Raw genomic sequence first — 22626 nt, 5'->3', positions numbered from 1 at the left:
GGCAGGAATTGAACCCGGGTTTCTGGTGCTGTGAGGCATCAGTGCTAACTCCTCTTCACTTAGAGAGGGGTGAGAATCTGGAACTTGATGTCTGTAAGAGTCATAGAGACAGAAGGCCTCACAACAGTCTAGAAGTAATTAGATGTACATTTGCAATGCCAAGGCATAGAAGGGCAAGTGCTGGCAAATTAGACGAGTTAGATGATTGTTTTTGACTGGCACAGACTCGATGGGCCGAAGGGTATTTTTCCGTGTCATAGGTCTTTGTGACTCATTCACAAGCTAAGCAATGTCTGGGGTGCAAATGCTCAGCACTTTGGTACCTTCAAACGTGAATCCCTCCCCCCTTCCCAAAAACTTCTGCAATCAGGTCACTTGTAGCAACAAAAACCTGCAGCTCAGCCCTTTGGGAAAGTTTGACCGCACGGAGGTGAGTGACCGTTCAGATTAACAGGCAGAGGCAGATGGCTTCAGAAGATCAATGCCTGGTACAGCTGATGCCAGAGGCAATGGCAAAAATCCAGATCCTTTCTTTTTGGGTCACATACAAGCCAAGACAAAAACAAACAGATTTTAACATGATTGTGGCAACTTATTATCCTATCTCTTAACCCCTCAGCGTCTTTGTTTCCTGCCATGCGGCAAATCAAAGTTTCCCCTATAGCCAATTAAATACTGCCTTGCTCTTGTGCAATATAAAAAGTAGAAGCAGGAGTAGGCCATTCAGCCCTTCGAGGAGACAGTGAGGACTGCAAATGTTGGAGATCAGAGTCGAGAGTGTGGTGCTGGAAAAGCACAGCGGGTCAGGCAGCATCCAAGGAGCAGGAGAATTGACGTCTTGGGCCTGAGCCCTTGGCCCTTTGGACGTGCTCCACCATTCATTATGATGTTGATTCATTATGATATAGAGTCATTATGATCATGGCGGATCATTCAATTCAATAGCCTGTTCACACTTTTCTCCCAAATTCTATGATCCCTTTAATTCCAAGTTCTGTATCCAACTCCATATTGAAATCATACAGTACTCTGGCCATATAGGTACTGTGACCTAATTGATTGCTGTGAGTGTTACATTGCTGTTACATTCTATGATGAAATGTTATATTATCCCAATTAGGATTCTGGTCTGACAACATCTTGATGTTAAAATTCTCCTTATGCTTTTCAAATCTCCCCCTGTTTCTGTCACATCCACAGTCCCATTGTTGTCCAAGATATCTAAAGTCCTCCAAATCTGGCCTCTTGAACATTCCCAGTTTCCATCATTCCACCTTATATGCCAGACTGGGTAAAATAGCAGATTTCCTTCCTATAGGAACTCAAGTTGACCAATCAGGTTTGTTTCTTAATCTGACCGTTCAGTAGTTTCAAAGTCACCATTCCTGGTTCTAGTGTTTTATTCCAGTTATTTAATTAACTAAATTCTAGCTCACATATCTGGGTTATTAGTCCAGGCATGTGGATTACAACAAAAGCAAAAAGCTGGAGGTGCTGAAAATCTGGACAGAAACTATTCAGCAGGTCTGGCAGCATTGGCCATATGTGAAACACAGTTACCCCCTCCATCGCTGCTGCCAGGCCTTTGGATTACAAGTCTAGCAAAATGAACACTGTGCTACCATATTCCATTGGCCCATCTTACATTACTTGTGCTAGTGATTAGGCACTATGGGAAAATCTTTGTGATCATTCTTTGATGTGGTTCTTGATGGCATTAAGCTTAGATACAAGCTCAGCTTCCTCGGATGGTAATGGCTAGCATAAGGGGACATAGTTTCAAATTGAGGGGTGATAGATATAGGACAGATGTCAGAGGTAGTTTCTTCACTCAGAGAGTAAGGAACACCATGCCTGCAACAGTAGTAGACTCTCCAACTTTCAGGGCATTTAAATGGTCATTGCATAAACATATGGATGAAAATGGAATAGTGTAGGATCGATGGGCTTCAGATTGATTTCACAGGTCGGCACAACATTGAGGGCCAAAGGGCCTGTACTGCGCTGTAATGTTCTATGTTCAGCTCTCAGGGCACTATAGAATACAGCAAAAAGTTGATCTATGTTACGTGTAAGGACATTAAACATATAAGAAATATGAACAGGAGTAGATGTTTGGCCCCTTAAGCTCGCTCCCACTTGATAAGATGCATATATATCTTAATTTCCTGAAAATCAATCACTCCCAACATTGAATATATTTAGTTACAGAACATCCTCAATTCTCCAGGGTATAGAATGCCAACAAGGCACTCCACCCTGAGTAAAGATATTTTGAGCTGTTTCAGTCTGAAATGGCTGACCTGTTATCCTGAGACCATGACCACGAATGCTTGACTGCCTTGCTAAGGGAAACAGCCACTTAGCATCTACGCTGTCAAACCCATGGAGAGCTTTGTACATTACAATAAGATCACAGCTCATTCTTCCAAGCTCCAGAGGATATAGGCCAATGTTAGTGAAGGCTTCTGTTTGAAGTTTTAAATTTTAGGTTTTGCAATCTGGATTTGGGCACAAGTTTCTGAGCACCAGCATATACAGCAAATACTTATTCCATTGTCCAGAGCAGGTAAAACATCAGTTAAAGTCTGAAAATAGTGCCAAACTTCATTTACAAGCCTAGTTCTGAGTGTCATGCCCCAGGTGGCTATGAACTTTTTTTTAATGAATGGCAATGTTGGGATTAAATGATCAAGACAAGCTTGTTCTTCACTTTTCAAGTTTTATGCTATACAGCTGCAAAATGCAGACTATGAAGGCTTAATGCTTGGAGACAGTAAGAACTGTAAGGCTTAATAATTATCGCTTGATTCAGAAACAAAAATAGAAATTGTTGGAAAATCTCCGAACGAATCAGAACTTCAATTCTGAAGAAGGGTCACTGCACCCGAAACTATGACTCAGATTCCTCCCCACAAATGCTGCCAAACCTGCTGAGATTTTCCAGCAATTTCTGTTTTTGTTTCAGATTTCCAGCATACACAGTTCTTTCAGGTTTTTTTATCCCATGATTCAGTTCGTCTTTCTCATATTTCTCCTGCTGCATATTAGGGAAAGCTGTATAAGCACGTGAGGGAGAAAGGAATATAAGCTGAGGTTGTTAGGGGGAAGAGGGGCAAGGAGGGTGTGTGTGGAAAACAAGTGGAGCAAATGGTCTGTTCCTGTGCTGTCAAACCTGTGTCATTCTATGTCACACAGAACTAATGGAGTGGGGATTGCTGGTGAAATGGACAGTGGTATGAGTGTAATTTGCACAGCACTCTTAAAAGAGGCCACTGCCAACTGCACCTCCCACACAGCTAAAGAACATCTGTAATCAGAAGATTTGCAGGCCATCTGGCTCCTCCAGTCTGCTCTGCTATTCAATGCAATCCTGGCTAACCTTAGGCTTACCTTCACGTTCCTGCTTGCTGCTCTTATTCCCTGATTTATTGAGAGACCAGAAATCTTTCTGTCTGAGCCTTAAATATATTCATCGATGGAAGACTCCCAACCTAAAATGGTAGAGAATTCCAAAGTTTCAAAACAATTTGAGGGAAAAAATTTTTCTTCATTGCAATCTCAGGTGATTGAGGCCATACCCTCTGCTTTGGCTGTTATAGAATCCTTATAGTGTGAAAGCAGGCCATTAGGCCCATTGAACCTCTGAAGAGAATCCCACCCCAACCCACCCCTTCTCTGTAACCCTGAATTTCCCATGGCTAACCCACCTTGCCTGCACACCTGTAGACACTATGGGAAATCTAGCATGGCCAATCCACCTAACCTGCACATCTTTGGACAGCGGAAGGAAACTAGAGCACCTGGAGGAAAATCACACAGACATGGTGAGAATGTGCAAGCTCCAAATAGACAGTTACCTGAGGGTGGAATCAAACTCAGGTCCCTGACACTGTAAGGCAGCAGTGCTAACCACTGAGGCAATGTGGTGCCCCATGTTATGTTCTAGATTGTTCAGGCAAGAGAACCAACCCCTCTACTACTACTCTGTCCAGTCACCTCAGAAATAAAGCCAATGCTAGAGTTCAATCTGTCAGAAAACTAAAATCAAAAAAATGTTTATTTTCACTATCCCGGTACAGTCACATTCAGTAGTGTATTGTTGTCAGTGGCTATAAGATTCACTGACCCATGCAGTTTTGCAGATGACGGAGCAAAATAAATAATTTTCTCAACTGGAATAACAGCTACTGTGTTTCGTTGACTGCAAATATCCCTCAAATTCTGCATCCGTTTGTTCTCAGGAAATACGAATGCTGCAGAATGAATTTACTTAGATCTCTCCAGACTTCTTTTCTACAAAATATTACACTTTAAATTTAAAATTAAGATGAGTTAAGCTGTGCCAAAGTGAACATTTACTTCTAAGAAGCTTTTCAGGATGTGATGGTATTTGTAAAGGCTTCAATTGTCCCTGAGCTTTCAAATATTTCATTATCAAATAGCATAATCGAAACCAGCACCCACTCAATGGTATCAGCAACACTGAGGAGTTTCACTAACAGAATGAATAAATATATAATTAGAACCTTGAGAATTTACTTTAAAAGTCATAGTCATGCAGCTTCGGTACATAATCCCAAACTAAACTAATCCCACTTGCCTGCTCCTGGCTCATATCCCTCCAAACCTTTCCTATTCATGTACTTATCCAAATGTCTTTTAAACATTATAATTGTACCCACATCAACCCTCCCTCAGGAAGATCATTCCACACACGAATCACCCTCTGTGTAAACATTTTGCCCCTCATGTCTTTTCAAAATCTTTCTCTTCTTACCTTAAAAATGTACCCCTCATCTTGAAATTCCCCCATTTTAGGGAAAGGACAACCACCATTATCTTTACCCCTCATTATTTTACAAACCTCTATAAGGTCACCTTTCAACCTCCTATACTTCCTCCAATAAAAAAAATACCAGGTTATCCAGCCTTTCTTCATAACTCCAATTTCCCATACCTGGCAACATCCTGGTAAATCTCTCCTGAACCCTTTCCAACTTAATGATATCCTTCCTATAACAGGGTGACCAGAACTGAACACAGTACTCCAGAAGAGGCCTTCTCAGTGTCCTGTATATCCTCAATAGAACATCCCAACTCCTATATTCAAAGGTCTGAGCAATGAAGACATGCGTGCTAAATGCCATCTCAACCATCTTATCAATATGTGATGCAAATTTCAAAGAATTATGTTTCTGAACCCCTAGGTCTCGCTGTTCTACAACACTGCCCAAGGCCCTACTTTTAATAGTATAAGTCTTGTCATTGTTTTTCCAAAATGTAAAACTCACATTTATCCAAATTAAACTCCATCTACAACTTGGTAAAAACAATGACTGCAGATGCTGGAAAACAGACTCTCGATTAGAGTGGTGCTGGAAAAGTAGAGCAGTTCAGGCAGCTGTGCTCCATCTACCATTCTTCAGCCTATTGACACAGCTGATCAAGATCTCTATCTTAGATAACTTTCTTCACTGTCTATTATGCCACCACTCTTGATGTCTGACTATTCTGAAATATTGTCAGAATATTGTCTTATTTCACATTGCTGGAAGAGGGCTGATCCTCTGTACTGCAGTAATCTTTGCTACAAGTCGGGAAGTGTGCTATTTCCCAACATTACTTGCAGTGTCAAGAGTACAAAAATTCCTCAAAATGCTATTAAAGTTTAGAAGCAGAGGCACATCTAGAATTAATTTAAAATAGTTTATCAGTTTAAGCATCAATGGATAATCCCAAATGTATCTGGAGAGATTCCCGTCCCAGTAAATGTTCACAGTAGTTACATTTGAAAGTGAGTAGATGTTCCTTGGTAAAGTATTACTCAGATAAGATTGATTGAAAGTTTTCTAATGCAAGGTGGTCAGGTTGCTGACTCAGAAGGATTTGGATTTTAAGTGCGTCCTTAGAGTTGTCTAAATGAGTGGTTAACACTGCTGCCTCAGAGCACCAGGGACCCTGGTTTAATTCCACCCTCAGTTACCTGTCTGTGTGGAGTTTGCATATTCACCCAGTGTCCCCTGAGGTTTTCTCTGGGTGCTCCAGTTTCCTTCTGCAGTCCAAAGATGTGCAGGTTAGGTGGATCGGCCATACTATAGTGTCCAGGGATGTGCAAGCTAGGTGAATTAGCCATGGGAAATGCAGGGGTTGGGTGGGTCCGTATAAGCTGAATGGCCTGCTTCCACACTGTAGGGATTCTATGATTCAGTATTAACCGCTCAGCCACCATTCTGCCCATCTTTTGAATCATCTGACAAGAGGAATAGTAATGCCAATCTTGATGGGACATATATAGTGAGAAAAGACAATCTTTTTTGTGATTGATTTGTGTGGTCACACACCATCAAGACCTGAATTTATTGCCCACGCCTTCTTGAACAATTCCAACCCATCTAACATAGGTACAGTTATTTTAAGGAGTGAGTTGCAGGACTTTGATCCAGCGACACTGAAGGAATGGCATTATATTTCCAGGTTAGGATGGTGTGTGATTTAGATGGGTTTTCCATGGACTCACTGTCCTTGACCTTACTCCCGGTAGAGGTCAGCCATTTGAAAGATGCTGTCAATGGAGTCACAGTTTATGAGTGGTTGCAGGGTGTGAATATTTGAAGTTACGGATGAATGATGACTTAAGTTGACTGCATTCATCCAGGACACTATATTAATCACACTCCTGACAGAGGCCTTGTCAATGGAAGAAAGCAGTCATGAGGTGTTACTCACTTCAGACCTGCTGCGATAACTACAGCAGTTATATGGTCCAGTTAAGTTTCTGGTCAATGGTAATTCCAAGCATGTTTCTAGCAGTGAAGGTATTAATAGAATCGCTACAATGTGGAACAGGCCATTTGGCCCAACCAATCCACACAGACCCTCTGAGGAGTAACCAACCCAGACCAATTCCCCAACCCTATTACTCTTCATTTACCCCTGACTAATGCACCTAACCTACACATCCCTGAACACTATGGGCAATTTAGCATAGCCAATTCACCTAGCCTGCACATCTTTGGACTGTGGGAGGAAATCGGAGCACCCGGTGGAAACCCACGCAGACAAGGGACAATGTGCAAACTCCACACAGCCAGTCGCCCAAGGCTGGAATCGAACCTGGGACCCGGCGCTATGAGCCACCAGTGCTAACCACTGAACCACTGTGCCACCCAATGGTCAAGGTGAGCTAGTGATAAGCTCTCCTTTTGGAAGTAATCATTGCCTGGTTTTTGTGTGATGTGTAATTACTTGTGAGTGGGCTGTGTGCTGACAGCCTAGCCTCCATGTTGGTCAGCTGCTGATGGCTGTGGAGGTTTTCATTATCAGGGTAGTGTATAGTGTCTCCAGCATGCTTGCTGTGCTGTAGTTTGACTCAGTGACTCTCAGACTGATTTTGGCCTCACCACTGGGGGAAATACTGAGTCCAGATAGTAAACTTCACCCTTCCCAGCATCATATACTGAGGGTTTGAAGAAGAACACTTCTGATTTGTCACTGAGGCAGTGATACATTATATTTATGAGACATTCAGCTGCAAAGAGAAAGTTAATTTAAAGCAGGATGAAAGAGAAGAGGAAAATGAAGCATGCCTTGAGGCGGAATCATTCGGATTATTCCAACAAGTATAAAATAGCATCATGTAGATGCATATGTACTTGAACATGCATCTTCATATGTCATTTAAATAATTCCTATTGCGTTTCGAATTGGCTGTTAAATGATTCTATAAATGAATTCTGATTGCAGTGTTAATAAGTTAAAACAGAACATGCTGATACTTAAACTGCACTCAGTCACTTGGTGGCCTCTTCTGCTAAGACACTTTAGTCTCCACATTTTGCATTTGTTAAATTTCCCCTACCTCACTCTGAAAAAAGATAAAAAGCCTTTCTGGCGTGAAAGGTTAGCAACCTTGTTATTTTAATGTCAAATGCAGCCAGCCAAACTCCATAGAATCCCACTTGCCTACCAGTGAGAGAGTTGAGTGAAGGCTTTCTGACAGTTACTGTGAAGAACCTCACATTTTATTGCTTCTCCAAAAGAATTGACCCATGCTATGGTAATTATTTACAAAAACATTTTGTGTGTTGCCTGGAGTTGTCATTTATTTTCACCAGTGCGTTAAAAATAAAACAAACATCAGAGAATGCACTCATAAGGGATATGGGTTTTTGTGAAAAGACTAGGGTTGTTGTCCTGAGAGCAGAGGAGCTTAGCAACAGATTTGATGTGAATGTTCAAAATCCTGAATGGCTTAGTAAATGAGGAGAAGCAGTTTCCAGTACGAGGCAGCTCAGTAACCAGCGATCACATTTTTCAGGTGAAGTGCAAAAGCACCAGCAGTAACATAAGGTACATTTTTTTACATAGAGAGTTATTATGATCTGGAATGTATCACCTAAAAGGGCATTGGAAGCAAATTCAAGAAGAGTTCTCAAAAGATGTACTTGAAAGGAGAAAGAAAATGACAGGGCGACAGGGCAAGAGTCCTAAAGCTGGGAAGAATTGGATAGCTCCAAAAAGCCATCACAGACATGATGTTTGAAGAGCCTTCTTCTGTGCTATGATTCTAATTACGTTTACGCTCAGCATTTCAGTTCAAACACACCAGGGGGGTTTAATGTTCAGTAACAGAGATAGTAGGATGAATAGTGTGTGCTTGCACACAGACAATTCAGGAGCAATATGTATAATATTCTCCGCTAACTGGATGCTGCTGTCAAGCCAAAAAGATGTTCTATCTACTGCATAAATGAGTAATGTGCTATGTAAAGTTTAGTGCCAGTGTGATGCCAGGTATGTAGGTCGTGGATCCTAATGACTGATGGATTGTAACAAATAGCATATCCCTTTGACTATGTGTCAAAGTATTCATTCAGCTCATGCTTGCAAAGATCAGAACGCTCTGTCCAACTTCAGGTGTGAGTTTCCAATTGGACAGCACAAGCTGAATAATCATGGGCACACTAAGAATAATGTCAACAACCAATTTAAGATGATCATCAGGCTTCACAATGTGGCTGACTAAGGCTTGCTTGAGGCTACATATCTTCATATGCGGGGGCCCTGCCCATTGCAGACACAAAGGACATGTCCAAACATTTGTACCCCTTTCAATTAAACAAAAAACTTAAGAAACAACTGTTCCCCAGTGAATTCCTTATGACAATGCTTTGACCAATCAGAGTTTATTTGCCTTTTTTGAAATTAAACAACAGCTGCAGGACAGTATTTCTCTGGTGCCTGGTCCAAGGCCTTACTTGATTAATCAGAGGAGAAAGTGAGGTCTGCAGATGCTGGAGATCAGAGCTGGAAATGTGTTGCTGGAAAAGCGCAGCAGGTCAGGCAGCATCCAGGGAACAGGAGAATCGACGTTTCGGGCATAAGCCCTTCTTCAGGAATGGGGAAAGTTTGTCCAGCAGGCTAAGATAAAAGGTAGGGAGGAGGGACTTGGGGGAGGGGCGTCGGAAATGTGATAGGTGGAAAGAGGTCAAGGTGAGGGTGATAGGTCAGACTGGGGTGGGGGCGGAGTCCACTTGCCAATAAGTATGCACCTTTCTTTCTCATGCAGTTTAAATTGTTGTTCCTTTTGAATAGGAAGTGTTTAGAGGAATATGGGCCAAATGGTGGCGAACAGGCCTGGATCAGTTTGGGACATCTGGTCGGTGCGAATAAATTGGATCAAAGGGTTTGTTTGTATACCATATGACTCATGATTAGTTTTAAAATACTGATGGAAAAGGATAGACCAAATCTAAAAGTTGAAGTTCTAAATTGGAGAAAGGCCAATTTTGACAGCATGAGGCAAAAACTTTCAAAAGCTGATTGGGGGCAGATGTTCGCAAGTAAAGGGACACTGGAAAGTGGGAAGCCTTTAGAAATGAGATAACGAGAATCCAGAGAAAGTATAATCCTGTCAGGATGAAAGGAAAGGCTGGTAGGCATAGGGAATGCTGGATGACTAAAGAAATTGAAGGTTTGTTTAAGAAAAAGAAGGAAGCATATGTGAGGTATAGACAGGATTGATGAGTGAACCCTTAGAAGAGTGTAAAGGAAGTAAGAGGGAAATCAGGAGGTCAAAAAGGGGACATGCGATAACTTTGGCAAGTAGAATTAAGGAGAATCCAAAGGGTTTTTACAAATATTTTAAGGACAAAAGGGTAACTTGGGAGAGAATAGGGCCGCTCAAAGATCAGTAAGGCGGACTTTGTGTGGAGCCACAGAAAATGAGGGAGATAATAAACGAGTATTTTGCATCAGTATTTACTGTGGAAAAAGATATGGAAGAATTAGGCTGTAGGGAAATAGATGGTGTCACCTTGCAAAATGTCCAAATTACAGAGGAGAAAGTGCTGGATGTCTTGAAACATATAAAGGTGGATAAATCCCCAGGACCTGATCAAGTGTACCCTAGAACTCTGTGGGAAGCTAGAGAAGTGATTGCTGGGCCTTTTGCGGAGATATTTGTGTCATCGATAGTCACAGGTGAGGTGCCAGAAGACTGGAGGTTGGCTAACATGGTGCCACTGTTTCAGAAGGGCGGTAAAGACAAGCCAGGGAACTATAGACCGGTGAACCTGACCTCGGTGGTGGGCAGGTTGTTGGAGGGAATCCTGAGGGACAGGATGTACATGTATTTGGAAAGGCAAGGACTGATTAGGGATAGTCAACATGGCTTTGTGCGTGTGAAATCATGTCTCACAAACTTGATTGAGTTTTTTGAAGAAGTAACAAAGAGGATTGATGAAGGCAGAGCAGTAGATGTGATCTATATGAACCTAAGTAAGGCGTTCGACAAGGTTCCCCATGGGAGACTGGTTAGCAAGGTTAGATCTCATGGAATACAGGGAGAACTAGCTGTTTGGATACAGAACTGGGTCAAAGGTAGAAGACAGAGGGTGGTGATGGAGGGTTGCTTTTCAGACTGGAGGCCTGTGACTAGTGGAGTGCCACAAGGATCGGTGCTGGGTCCTCTACTTTTTGTCATTTGCATAATGATTTGGATGCAAGCATAAGAGGTACAGTTAGTAAGTTTGCAGATAACACCAAATTTGGAGGTGTAGTGGACAGCGAAGAGGTTTACCTCACATTACAACAAGATCTTGATCAGATGGGCCAATGGGCTGAGAAGTGGCAGATGGAGTTTAATTCAGATAAATGCGAGGTGCTGCATTTTGGGAAAGCAAATCTTAGCAGGACTTATACATTTAAAGGTAAGGTCCTGGAAAGTGTTGCTGAACAAAGAGACCTTGGAGTGCAGGTTCATAGCTCCTTGAAAGTGGAGTCGCAGGTAGATAAGATAGTGAAGAAGGCATTTGGTATGCTTTCCCTTATTGGTCAGAGTATTGAGTACAGGAGTTGGGAGGTCATGTTGCACCTGTACAGGATATTGGTTAGGCCACTGTTGGAATATTGCGTGCAATTATGGTCTACTTTCTATCGGAAAGATGTGTGAAAATTGAAGGGTTCAGAAAAGATTTACAAGGATTTTGCCAGTGTTGGAGGATTTGAGCTATAGGGAGAGGCTGAACAGGCCGGGGCTGTTTTCCCTGGAGCGTCGGAGGCTGAGGGGTGACCTTGTAGAGGTTTACAAAATTATGAGGGGATTATAAGATAAATAGACTCCCCTTGGGTCGGGGAGTCCAGAACTAGAGGGCATAGGTTTAGGGTGAGAGGGGAATGATATAAAAGAGACCAAAGGGGCAACGTTTTCACACTGAGGATGGTACGTGTATGGAATGAGCTGCCAGATGAAGTGGTGGAGGCTGGTACAATTGCAACATTGAAAAGGAATTTGGATGGGTATGTGAATAGGAAGGGTTTGGAGGGATGTGGGCCGGGTGCTGGCAGGTGGGACTAGATTGGGTTGGGATATCTGGTTGGCATGGACAGGTTGGTCCAAAGGGTCTGTTTCCATGCTGTACATCTTTATGACTCTATGACTCTATGAAATTTGGAATTTTTGCATCGGTCCTGATGAGTATAAGACAAAAACATTTGACAATAAGTCTCTTTCTTCAATAATACACTTTTATACTGAAATATATTTAAATGTTCAACAATTGCTACTTGCCAATGACATGAACTATCGGTACTGGCAGCTCTCTGATAATTCACTCTGTATCATTTCACCAAATATGATTTTCTCCTTCCGAAACCTATGTATATTGAAGTTGAACGACAAAGATAGAGGTTCTCAGAAACAAGCCATGATGAATTGTATTTGCGTCACACACAACAGTTGAATCCAGTTCGTATACGAGTCTAACCAAGAGCAAAGGGGTTTGCAGTTACAAAGACCTAACTTCAAAAAGTGGAAAGGCACCTCGCAGCAAATTGTTATTTTGAAGTGTAACCAAATATTTCTATGTCACGGACACAGTGGCCAGTACCCATGCAGCAGAATCACGCACAGAAAGTGAGGTAAATGATTCATTTAATCAGTTCAGGTTATATCAACTAAAGAATGAATAGTGCGAAAGAAAATTGGATTTATATTAAAAGGTTCATATCTAAGGGACAAAGCAAGAGGAGTGGTTGGCTCGTTTAAATGGGGAAAAAGCAGCAGCGTGCTGATGTGCAGACGGACCTGGGTGTCCTTGGCCATGAATTTCAGAAGGTTGGTCTGCAGCTGGAACAGAGAATTAAGAAGTCGAATGGAATATTCTCCTTAATTGCTAGAGGGGGGGACTCTAAAAATAGGGAGATTGTGCTGCAGCTGTATGGGGTGCAGGTGAGTCCACATCTGGAGTACTGTGTGCAGTTTTGGTCTCCTTCCTCGAGAAAGGATGTACAGGCACTAGAGGGGGTGCCGGGGAAGCTCACTAGGTTGATTCCAGAGTTGAGAGGGTTGGCCTATGAGGAGAGAATAGACTGGGACTATAGTCATTGGAATTTAGAAGAATGAGGGGGGGATCTTACAGAAACATATAAAATTAGGAAGGGAATAGATAAGGTAGAGGCAGGGACTTTATTTTCACTGGGCAGGTGAAACTAGAACTGAGGCATAGCCTTAAAATAAGGGGAAGCAGATTTAGGACTGAGTCACCGTGCTGTGGTTATGGCAAGAGTCCATGAAAAGATCAGCCATGATGTTATCGAATAGTGGAGCAGGCTCAAGGGGTCAGATGGCCTTCTCCTGCTCCTAGTTCTTATGTTCAGAAAGCCAACACAGACATGACCTTCTGTTACGCTATAAGACGTTATGGGTCTATGAGGACACCAGGAATACCTCATTGCCTTCTTCAAATACCCGTTTGATGCGTAGTGGATGGTTTGATTCACATGATACAAAATTCTTTCCACTTACAGATAGAGTTCCTGTATTGAGATTACTGCTTAAGCTTTCCAGGATTCAGGATCTTGGGTCTTACAAGTCAGTTGATTTTAAAAGAAAACATCTATGAAATGTTTTCCATTGGTTTCCTTCAGATTGAATTACTGAATAAATAATAAATGGGTTGTGGCAATAAAAAAAACTGACAAATTGGTTAAGAGCAGTAAAAGTTGCCAAAATCTGAAATTTGTGCAGATCCTCAGCCAAATACAATTCCAGTTAGAGTGTAGCATTTCCTGCCAGACCTGTCTATTAAATTTTGGCCAAGGGACGAGGATACACATTTTACTGAAGGCAGCCATCTTAGGGCTCGATTCACCTGTTTTTACATTGTTTCTCTCTTGCTTTTATTTTGTGTTCTCTCTCTCCAATGATATCTAAATGAAATATAAAATTCTTTAGGATCTTGACAGGGGAGATGCTGCTTTCCCCATTGGCCATTTCAGACTACAATGAGGAGAAATTTCCTCACTCAAAGGTTTGTGAATCTTTGGGATTCTCTACCCCAGAGAGGTTATGGATACTCAGTCTTTGAGTCAAATGACGGCAGAAGTTTGTTGATTTTTGGATAATAATGCCGTAAGGGAGGGAGGGAATGCGGGAGTATCTGTAGAGTTGAGATGGAAGATCTTGTTAATAGCAGAGCATGGTTAAACTCCAAATTGCCTCCATCACCTCATATTTCTCATGTTCTTACATTTTTCGAAAAATTATTGATAGTGCTTAAAATAATGAGGACCTTTCATCAAGTAGATGAGGAGAAACAGTTTCCAAAGACAGGAGTGCTGACAGGCATAACCTTAAGATAAAAGAAGGAGGAGGATGGGGAGATTTTGCTTAACATAGTGAGTGGAACACACATTCTAAAAGGGTGGTAGATGCTGATTCAATCATAGCCTCCAAAAGAAAATTGGGTAACTATTTAGAAAGGAGAAAACTAAGCTTTGGTAAATGAGGAGGAGAGCAGGACTGATCAGATCTTTCATAGAAAGGACATAGGTATGATGGTCCAGGCATCATCTGTCTGTGCTGTACGTTTTCATGATATGTTATTCATTATTCTATGGAGAAATGGCTTGGCAACACAACTTACCCACAAGCCTCTCCACATTATCTTCACAGTTGAATCCTGAGATGACAAGTTCCCATCCTCCACCAGGACATGAGGTTGACAAGTCAGTACATTTAGATGCAATACTGCATAGTTCAAGTTACTATCTCTTGCCAAGATTTTGTCCGCCTAACCCTGTGCTCGGGCATACAATAAAGCATAGAGCAAGAGAGAAGGATTATATGGCCAAAAATGAGGATCACATTTCATATATCTGACTGTCTTCATTTTGTGAACAAATCCTATTTGCATTCATTACCAAAGGCATCTCTGCTTTTGTTCTTTTGTGTGAGACATTGAACAAAAGCTGCTCTGCGCTCTCAAATGGGCACAGAAAATCCCATGCCATTAACTTAAAGAAGAGCGTCAGGATTCTTGCCACTCTCCTGAGCAATACTTAGCCCTCAATCACCAGCTAAATGCAGGATTTGGACATTATATCACATTCTTATTTGTGAGCCTTTGTTATATTTTCCATGCTACAAACTTTCTTTGGCTGTCTACTGCTTTGGGAATTCCTGACTTTACAGTCACATCATGCAGCATATAAAGGCAAGTTTTCAGTTCATCGGTACTACCTAGCAAGGTGCGTAACCTTATTCTTCCCCCTTCTCTCTGATCTGTCAGGACCATGTTTCTCAGCTGGACCTGTTTTCCTTCTGCCTGTTGATCAACCATACCTCTACCCAATTGCTCTGAAAGATTCTAAGGCAACTTCATCCCAAACTTGCATCTTCAAAAAAAATCCCGTTCTTCGAGGTACTAAATGTAGCTTTATTAAATAGAAGCAGAGCTGCTATCTTCCTGCACTTCAGACAGCTGCTGCTTTTGGCCTGTTGCCAAAGCTGTCTCTCTTAACTTCAATAAATCTCTTTTCTAACTCTCTTCCATACCAAGGAGGCAACTGCAGCTCTCCAGGGAGGGTGGAGAGGAATCGTCAGCATACTGAGTGTATATTAAATGAGAGTAAATATTAGTCCCTTTTTTTTAAACTGCACTGCAGGTTATCTTAACTTTGTGCAATGTGGTCTTGGTGGAGGTTTATTCTCAATCGTGCTCAAATAAAGAAATTGATTGCGTTTAAATAGTGCCGTGGGGTAGCCCAAGTGTTTCACATGCAGCCAACAAAGCCTTTTGACATTTAGTCGCTGTCATAACGCAGGAACCATAGCAACCAACCATGCACAGCAAGATCCCACATACAGTAAATTATCATTTTTGGGCAACCACCAACATTCAGAGGATATTTTGTAAAGGTGGAGTCTGGGAAGTGGTGCGTCTGCCCACTCTCTTGTAGCAGTGAAGTAGACAGTCACTGTGCTCTGTTCATTCTTTTGAGCAGAACATTTCTCTGGTCAGCAGAAACCAGTTTGCAGCCTCATCCAAATCATTTATATAAATGATAAACAAACATGGACCCATTATCAGTTGGTGTGGAACACTGCTGGTCACACGCCTGCAGCCTAAAAAACAAATCTCCACCACCCCCTCTGTCTCTGACCATCAAGCCAACATTGTATCCAATTGGCAAACTCTTTCTGAATCCTATGGGATCCAATGTTATTAATTAGTGTACCATGCAGAACCTTGTCAAAGGCTTTACTAAAGTCCGTGTAAACAATGTCTACCACTCTGCCCTCATTAATCATTTTGGTTATTTTCTCAAAAAACTCAATCAACTTTCTGAGACACTATTTCTCTCACACTTTATACTCTTCAAGAAATTAATTTGATCCCAGTTGTCTACATCTAATGTATGACTCTTTTTTTATACTTGACCAGAACCTCAATACCTTTATTCATCCATTGTTCACTACACTTCTCAGCCTTACCCTTCACTCTAAAAGGAATACAATGCCCTGAACTCTCATTGTCACACTTTTGAAAACCTCCCATTTGTCAGTCATCCCTTTACCTGTGAACAGTCTATTCCAATCAACTTTTGAAAGTTCCTGTCTCATACCATTTAAAATTTGCCTTACTCCAATTAAGAACTTTAACTTTTATGGAAGACCTATCCTTAACCATAACTATTTCTGAACTAATAGAATTGTTCTATTATCTACTCCCAAAGTATTCCCCTACTAACACTTCACTCAGTTGCCCTGCCTTATTTCCCAAGAGAAGGTCAAATATTGCTCCTTCTCTAGTCGGTAAATAGATGTAAAAAATCCCATGGCACATTTTTGACAAAATATTTAATCCTCAATCAGGATCACAAAAGAAAACTTGTCTGGTTGTTTGCCATAGTGCTGTTTGTGCCATCCTGTTGTGTATTTCCGACATCACACCAGTGACTACATTGCAAAAGTAGACCATTGGCTGTAAAAGTGCATTGGACCTATAGAAATGCAAGTTTTTTTCTCCGTATATGCTGGAAAGGAAATTGCAAGGTCATGGTAAAAGAGTAAGGTAATGGAATTAATCAGAAACTTTTTCATTTGGCCAGTGCAGATTGGATGGGTCAAATAGCCACCCTCTGTGCTGATGGTTTTTGTGTAGTTCAATTTTCTCCCTCTGCTCATTTCTAAATTTTTTTCTTCTATTCCTTTTGCAGAGCTGTTAGGATCTGCCAAGAGAGTGAATGTGAACTTTCAAGATCTAGATGGGTAAGTGGATGTATTAGAACATGTCTCTGAACACTTCGGTCACAAGGCATCACATGAATAAAATTCTACTTTGCAGCTCAGTCCAGAACTAATCACAGAACACTTTAGAATGACGAATTAGATTTAGTGTGTCGTTGTAAGAAATGACTGTCATATTTAACTGACACTCAGCATTTTCAACACTTCGCTGCAGAAACAAGGTTATATCCTGAATTTACATCCCAGTGCCATGCTGTTCATTGACATGTATTATTCTGAATGCACAGTGATAGAAAATTGGTTACAGCCGCCCATCTGCTTTCTCTATACACCAAATAGATAGTCTAAAAAGTGTAGACTAATAAGCACTTCATATACCTGTTCATGTGAAATAATGTTACAGAGCCCTCTGTGTAATGTTTAATTATCGTTATCTTTCAGATGTTGGTCTGAAAAAGGACATAGTAATCAAAATTAACTGTACACTAGTTTGTGGGGTGCATTTTTGTCTTGGATGGCAGCCTTGCATGGAGATTAAGCCATTTATAAATGTTGATTTGAGTCCTGAGATACTTGGAGTAAGCCCTGCTTAATATTTGTTACTTGTCCTGGGGAGAGTCTGTCAGTGACTTACAGTGTGTCTGTTCAGCACCTATTCTGAACCATAATCATCCAATCCCCGTCCCATTCCTCATTACAACACCAAATCCCCTGACAACTGTCAGAGGCTGTTGCTAGTCCAGACCAAAATGACATCTTTCCTCAGGGTGAACCACCCATGGAGGCCATAAGCAAAGTCTGAATGTGCAGGTGATGTTGGAATTCTGGTGCTCTCACTTTTGCCTCCCCCCCACCCCCAAGGAAAGTCTAGCTTTCAGTGTAATAATTATGAAGATCAGTGAATAGAAGAACTTGACATTCTGGGATGTCTAAAGCAAGCAGAATATGACATTGATTAACGTGACTGGTGGCTGTTATTCTTCATGCATTGGCCTGAGATCGAGTGTTATCTCATCCTTTCAATGGTTTAGTAGAAAGACAAACCAGTGACTCATGGGAGATCATGGGTGGAATTGGGGGGAGAGAAAGGGAGGACTTTCCCAGGGATAGGGTGCCAAGGGAATCCATAACATCTTCGTCAGAGGCAGAAATCCAGCTAAAGTTCCTTTTAGTTGTCTGAAATTGTCACCATTTCCTGTGAATCAGCTGTCAGTTGAGTCCACAGCCCAGCACCTACCAAGGAGACTTCACAATAGCAGGCCAGAGGCTCCCAGAGAGTCTCCTTAATGTCCGACCGATGAGGATGCAAAGGATGTAAAGGCTGCAGCCACAGTCAATCCTTTGGGGGGATAGTCTTGCTATGCTGATGGCAAGAGCGGCCATGGGCTTTTGTTCATTTCAATTTTCTTCACATTTCTGACAGATCCTCCATTTGAGGTGACTTTGAAGACTGGCCCCTTTCTGCTTCATCAGCGCTAGCTGTCCCTTTTGGACTGACTGCTGTCTAACACTGCAGGCTCTCCAAATGGACCTTCCATCTGCTGCCTGCTATTGAATAGCGAATATTGAGGCAGCTCATTAATTGGCCACCTCTCATGAGATCATTGTGGACTTCAGAGACTGGAATGGTTGGAATCTGGAAATTGTCCCAATATCAGATTCTTGACACGTGAAGGAAAGTTCAGCTGCACATTTCATGTAGGAGAGAGTAAAGACATCCCATCACATTTACAAAAGAGCAATTGGCCCTACATTCCACAACAAAGAGGGTGAAGGACAAAACCACTGGCAGGTTGTGTCATCGACAATGGAACGATGGGTTGAATTTAAATTGTGATTACTCTTCCCCTCTTATGCCTGAACTTGCGATGTATTTTATGATATCCTGTTTTCGTTTTTATTTTAACCCCATCCCAATAGGCCAAGGCACGTTCACCGAACTGTGTATTTTTTGATCTCTAATCTTAGAAATAAACCCACCATAGAATTCCTCAGGATGAAATCAAAATTGGGGTTTATTTGACAAAATGTCTGAAATATGGGGAAGTTGCTTCATTATTTAACTCAACCGTACAAGGTAGACAGAAAGAGAAATAGAAGGAACTTTAAATTATGAATTCCTTAAAATGCAAAAGTTTACTTGACTGTTCAGTCAAGAAAGTCACGGTCCAGTTGGAAGTCTGTCAGTTTGGTGATCTTGTAGCAATTCTTTTCCTGGGAGTTGAATGCAAATGGATGTAAGGAAGGGTGCAGCAATATTTTTTGGTATTGGAGAGTTAGTCCAGAGTGGCGGATGAAGCCCAAGGTTCCTTCCAGCGAGGAGACTTTTAAGAGGAAGAGAGATGGAGAGCGGATCTTCCAGTTGCTAAGGCCTGGAGCTGTTCTTCTCGGAATGTTAAATCAGCAACGAAGTCAGAACGAAAATATTTTAAAAGTTGCTCAAAAAGCCCAGTTTCAATCACATGACAGGGTGATTTCTACTAAAGCCAGTCTGATAAATGAGGTATGTTGATTATCCTCATCAAGATGGCCATTGCCCGTTGCCATGGTGTTGATGGTCGATTGCAACAGCTAATTGAGATGCCATTACCATGGTCTTGGACCATTGTGCTTTGCAATTCACTTCTGTCATGGTCTCCATGTGAACCTGAACATCTCTAGGCTTTTGTGTTCACAATAGGTAGTAGAGTGAATCTCCAGGCGTTAACGAGGTACGTAAGGCCCAGTTGGCTCTGACTTGTAGAATGTTCTGGAAGGTTTATAGCATGTTATGTGTTTGCAGCAACCATCTTAAGAGTGTAGCAGTGTTGATCATTTGCTTCTTTAAAAAAAATTAAACAAGAGCATGCTGAAGAGAATGTAGCTTTGCACAAAAAAAACATTTTCTCTTCATGCATTCTGGCCATTCCATAACAAAAAGAGCAATGGAAATTCAATTAGATAGAGTTCAAACCTGCTGAATGAAGATGACAAAAGGGTGTAAGCCGTCGTGGGTAATTGTGTGATACCGGCTAAAACTCCACAGCATTTATACACAGATTGCAATGGTGCCTCATCAATGCAAACTCACTTTCGGGGTGATTTTAACCCTGTTCAACCAAGGCAGTTAGTGTCTGTCAATGGGAAATATGCCGTGGAATCATTTGTGGCACTGGAAGAGGCCATTCCATCCATTGAATGTGTGTTGGGATTCACTGTCTTCCCACACTCTCGAGGTGAGAGGGATCATTGCCATGATCCTTCCTTAAGTGACTGCGCTCCAATGGAGCTGTTGACTAATTTAAAACAGATAAGCCCCCCCCCCCCCCCCCAACCTTTGGGGGTAGGAGGAGGAGGAGAGAAGGGCTAGGAGCACACCCTCAATAGGAATATGGTGTGTGTGTGTGTGAATGTATATGGTCAAAACATCTGACTCCAAAGCAGCGGAAAGTGGAGGCAGTAAAAGCTATTAAAGCGAACCAAATGTCTAGCCATCTGGGTGAAGACCAGAATATATCCATTGCCACCGACCCATCAATTAAACCAACTACTGATTGTGTTAGTTAAGTAGTTACTTCTTGTGGAAGTCCGGCTTGGCAAGACCAAGTCACTTCAGTTGCTGTCAACCAATGCAGAGCAGCAGTGATGACTGGGACTGGGGCCAGGCTTCCCTGCAGCTGGAAGGTTTCGGAAATGTGTGAGAGAATTGCAACAGCTCCTGAGAAAAGAAAAATGAACATTGGTTGAATTGTAGTAGCATCCACTGCTATTCATTTGTTCTGTTACTCAGTATGTTATGCTTATTAGTCTGTTATTAAACTGCTGGGCACTACCATCATTTAAAAACCCTGAATATTTTACATGCGGTAGAATGATTCTATTATTCTGATTTCAGTGAACAGCTAAAGTTCAACATTTCTTTTGTTAGCCTTAAATAAATATTACCAGCCTCTGGGCCTTTTGCTTGTGTCACTATAGAAACACAGGTGACTGCATGCTGCTATTATCCAAAATACATCGCACCATTCATTCTCACAGAAATGTCTTGTGCAATTATAAAAGAAGGCAGCATATTTGTTGTTGAAGTGCTTCTGGTTACGTATTTACATTTGAGCTTCTATTTAACGTCAAGATGTGTCACCACTTGTCTACACATTACAAAAGATATAATTTGAACAGGTATGTTGGATTTGAATAGATTGATGATTGCCCCTTGGTGAGATACTCACTCAGTCAATAACATCTGCAGTGCCTGAAGGAAATAATGTCAGTGCTGCTTTGCAATGATGTTGGTTTTGGCAGTTTCACGATTACGATGCCATCATCATTATTACATTGTTCAGAAATAAGGAGCCCATGTTTATCTAGCATGACCCCCCCGAATGTCCTAAAATGCTTTCCAGCCAATAAAATTCTTTTGTTTGTCGTAACAGGGGGAATGCAGCAAGCATTATTACAATAGAACAATGACTACACATCAACAGTGGCTGGAAGGCATGGGATGTCTTGTGTTAATGAAGGACTCTGTATAAAATCAGGCTTTGTTGCCCACAGCAAGCTCCCACAAACAAAACGTTGTAGGGGTAAAGTCACTCTACAACTCGTTCCCTCTATGCCGTGATGATTGTGCTCTTGTGCAACCCTACGTCATAGAAAAATCACGCTTTAGAAACAGTGCTTAAAGTGTTGGTGATGTTACAGCTGACATGATTACATTCCCTACAGTACGGAAACAGGCTCTTTAGCCCAACAAGTCCACATCAGCCCTCTGAAGAGTAACCCCGACCCTATATTCATCCTTGCCTAATGCACTGAACACTACGAGCAATTTAACATGGCCAATTCACCTGACCTGCCATCCTTGGATTGTTGGAGAAACCAGAGCACCTGGAGGAAACCTGGAGGAAACCAATGCAGACACGGGGAGAATGTGCAAATTCCACCCAGACAGTTGCCCGAGGGTGGAATCGAACCCGGGTCCCTGGTGCTGTGAGGCAGCAGTGCTAACCACTGAGCCACCGTGCCACCCATATGTTTTAAAAGTTCGCGTTTTAGAAACAGTGTCCCCAATTCATCAATTGGGTTACAGTGAATTTGCTTTAACAAAAAGCATGTTATAGCAGAACAACCTGTAGTCTTACCAGAACCATGGGGCTGCTGTCTTATTAAAGAGACAACCGCTGGTGGTTTAACCTGAGAGTCGGAAATGTGTTGCTGGAGAAGCACAGCAGGTCAGGCAGCATCTAGGGAACAGGAGAATCGACGTTTCGGGCATTAGCCCTTCTTCAGGAATGAGGAAAGTTTGTCCAGCAGGCTAAGATAAAAGATAGGGAGGAGGGACTTGGGGGAGGGGCGTCGGAAATGTGATAGGTGGAAAAAGGTCAAGGTGAGGGTGATAGGACAGATTGGGGTGGGGGACCCCCCACCAACCCAACCTCCACTCCCGGCACCTTCCCCTGCAACCGCAGGAGGTGCAAGACTTCCCCAGCCTGTCTCAGTCAAATCCATCAAATTCAGCACCGCCTCCCTAACCTGCAATCTTCTTCCCGACCTCTCCGCCCCCACCCCAATCTGTCCTATCACCCTCACCTTGACCTTTTTCCACCTACCAC

At 42.1% G+C, this 22626-nt stretch overlaps 1 protein-coding gene across 11 annotated transcripts in view; it reads left to right on the top strand.

The window, feature by feature from the left end:
* Positions 1-22626, top strand: part of caskin1 (CASK interacting protein 1) — a 651040-nt gene that overhangs the window by 378275 nt on the left and 250139 nt on the right. For all 11 annotated transcript variants that reach the window (XM_043711216.1, XM_043711218.1, XM_043711212.1 and 8 more), the window contains exon 2: positions 17005-17056. In XM_043711216.1, the coding sequence (XP_043567151.1) occupies positions 17005-17056 (52 nt within the window). The remainder of the gene's footprint in view (positions 1-17004; positions 17057-22626) is intronic.

Source organism: Chiloscyllium plagiosum, chromosome 21 (assembly GCF_004010195.1).
Source record: "Chiloscyllium plagiosum isolate BGI_BamShark_2017 chromosome 21, ASM401019v2, whole genome shotgun sequence".
NCBI lineage: Eukaryota > Metazoa > Chordata > Chondrichthyes > Orectolobiformes > Hemiscylliidae > Chiloscyllium > Chiloscyllium plagiosum.
Note: the sequence above shows the minus strand (reverse complement) of the source record. Positions and strands in the feature narration are given on the sequence as shown.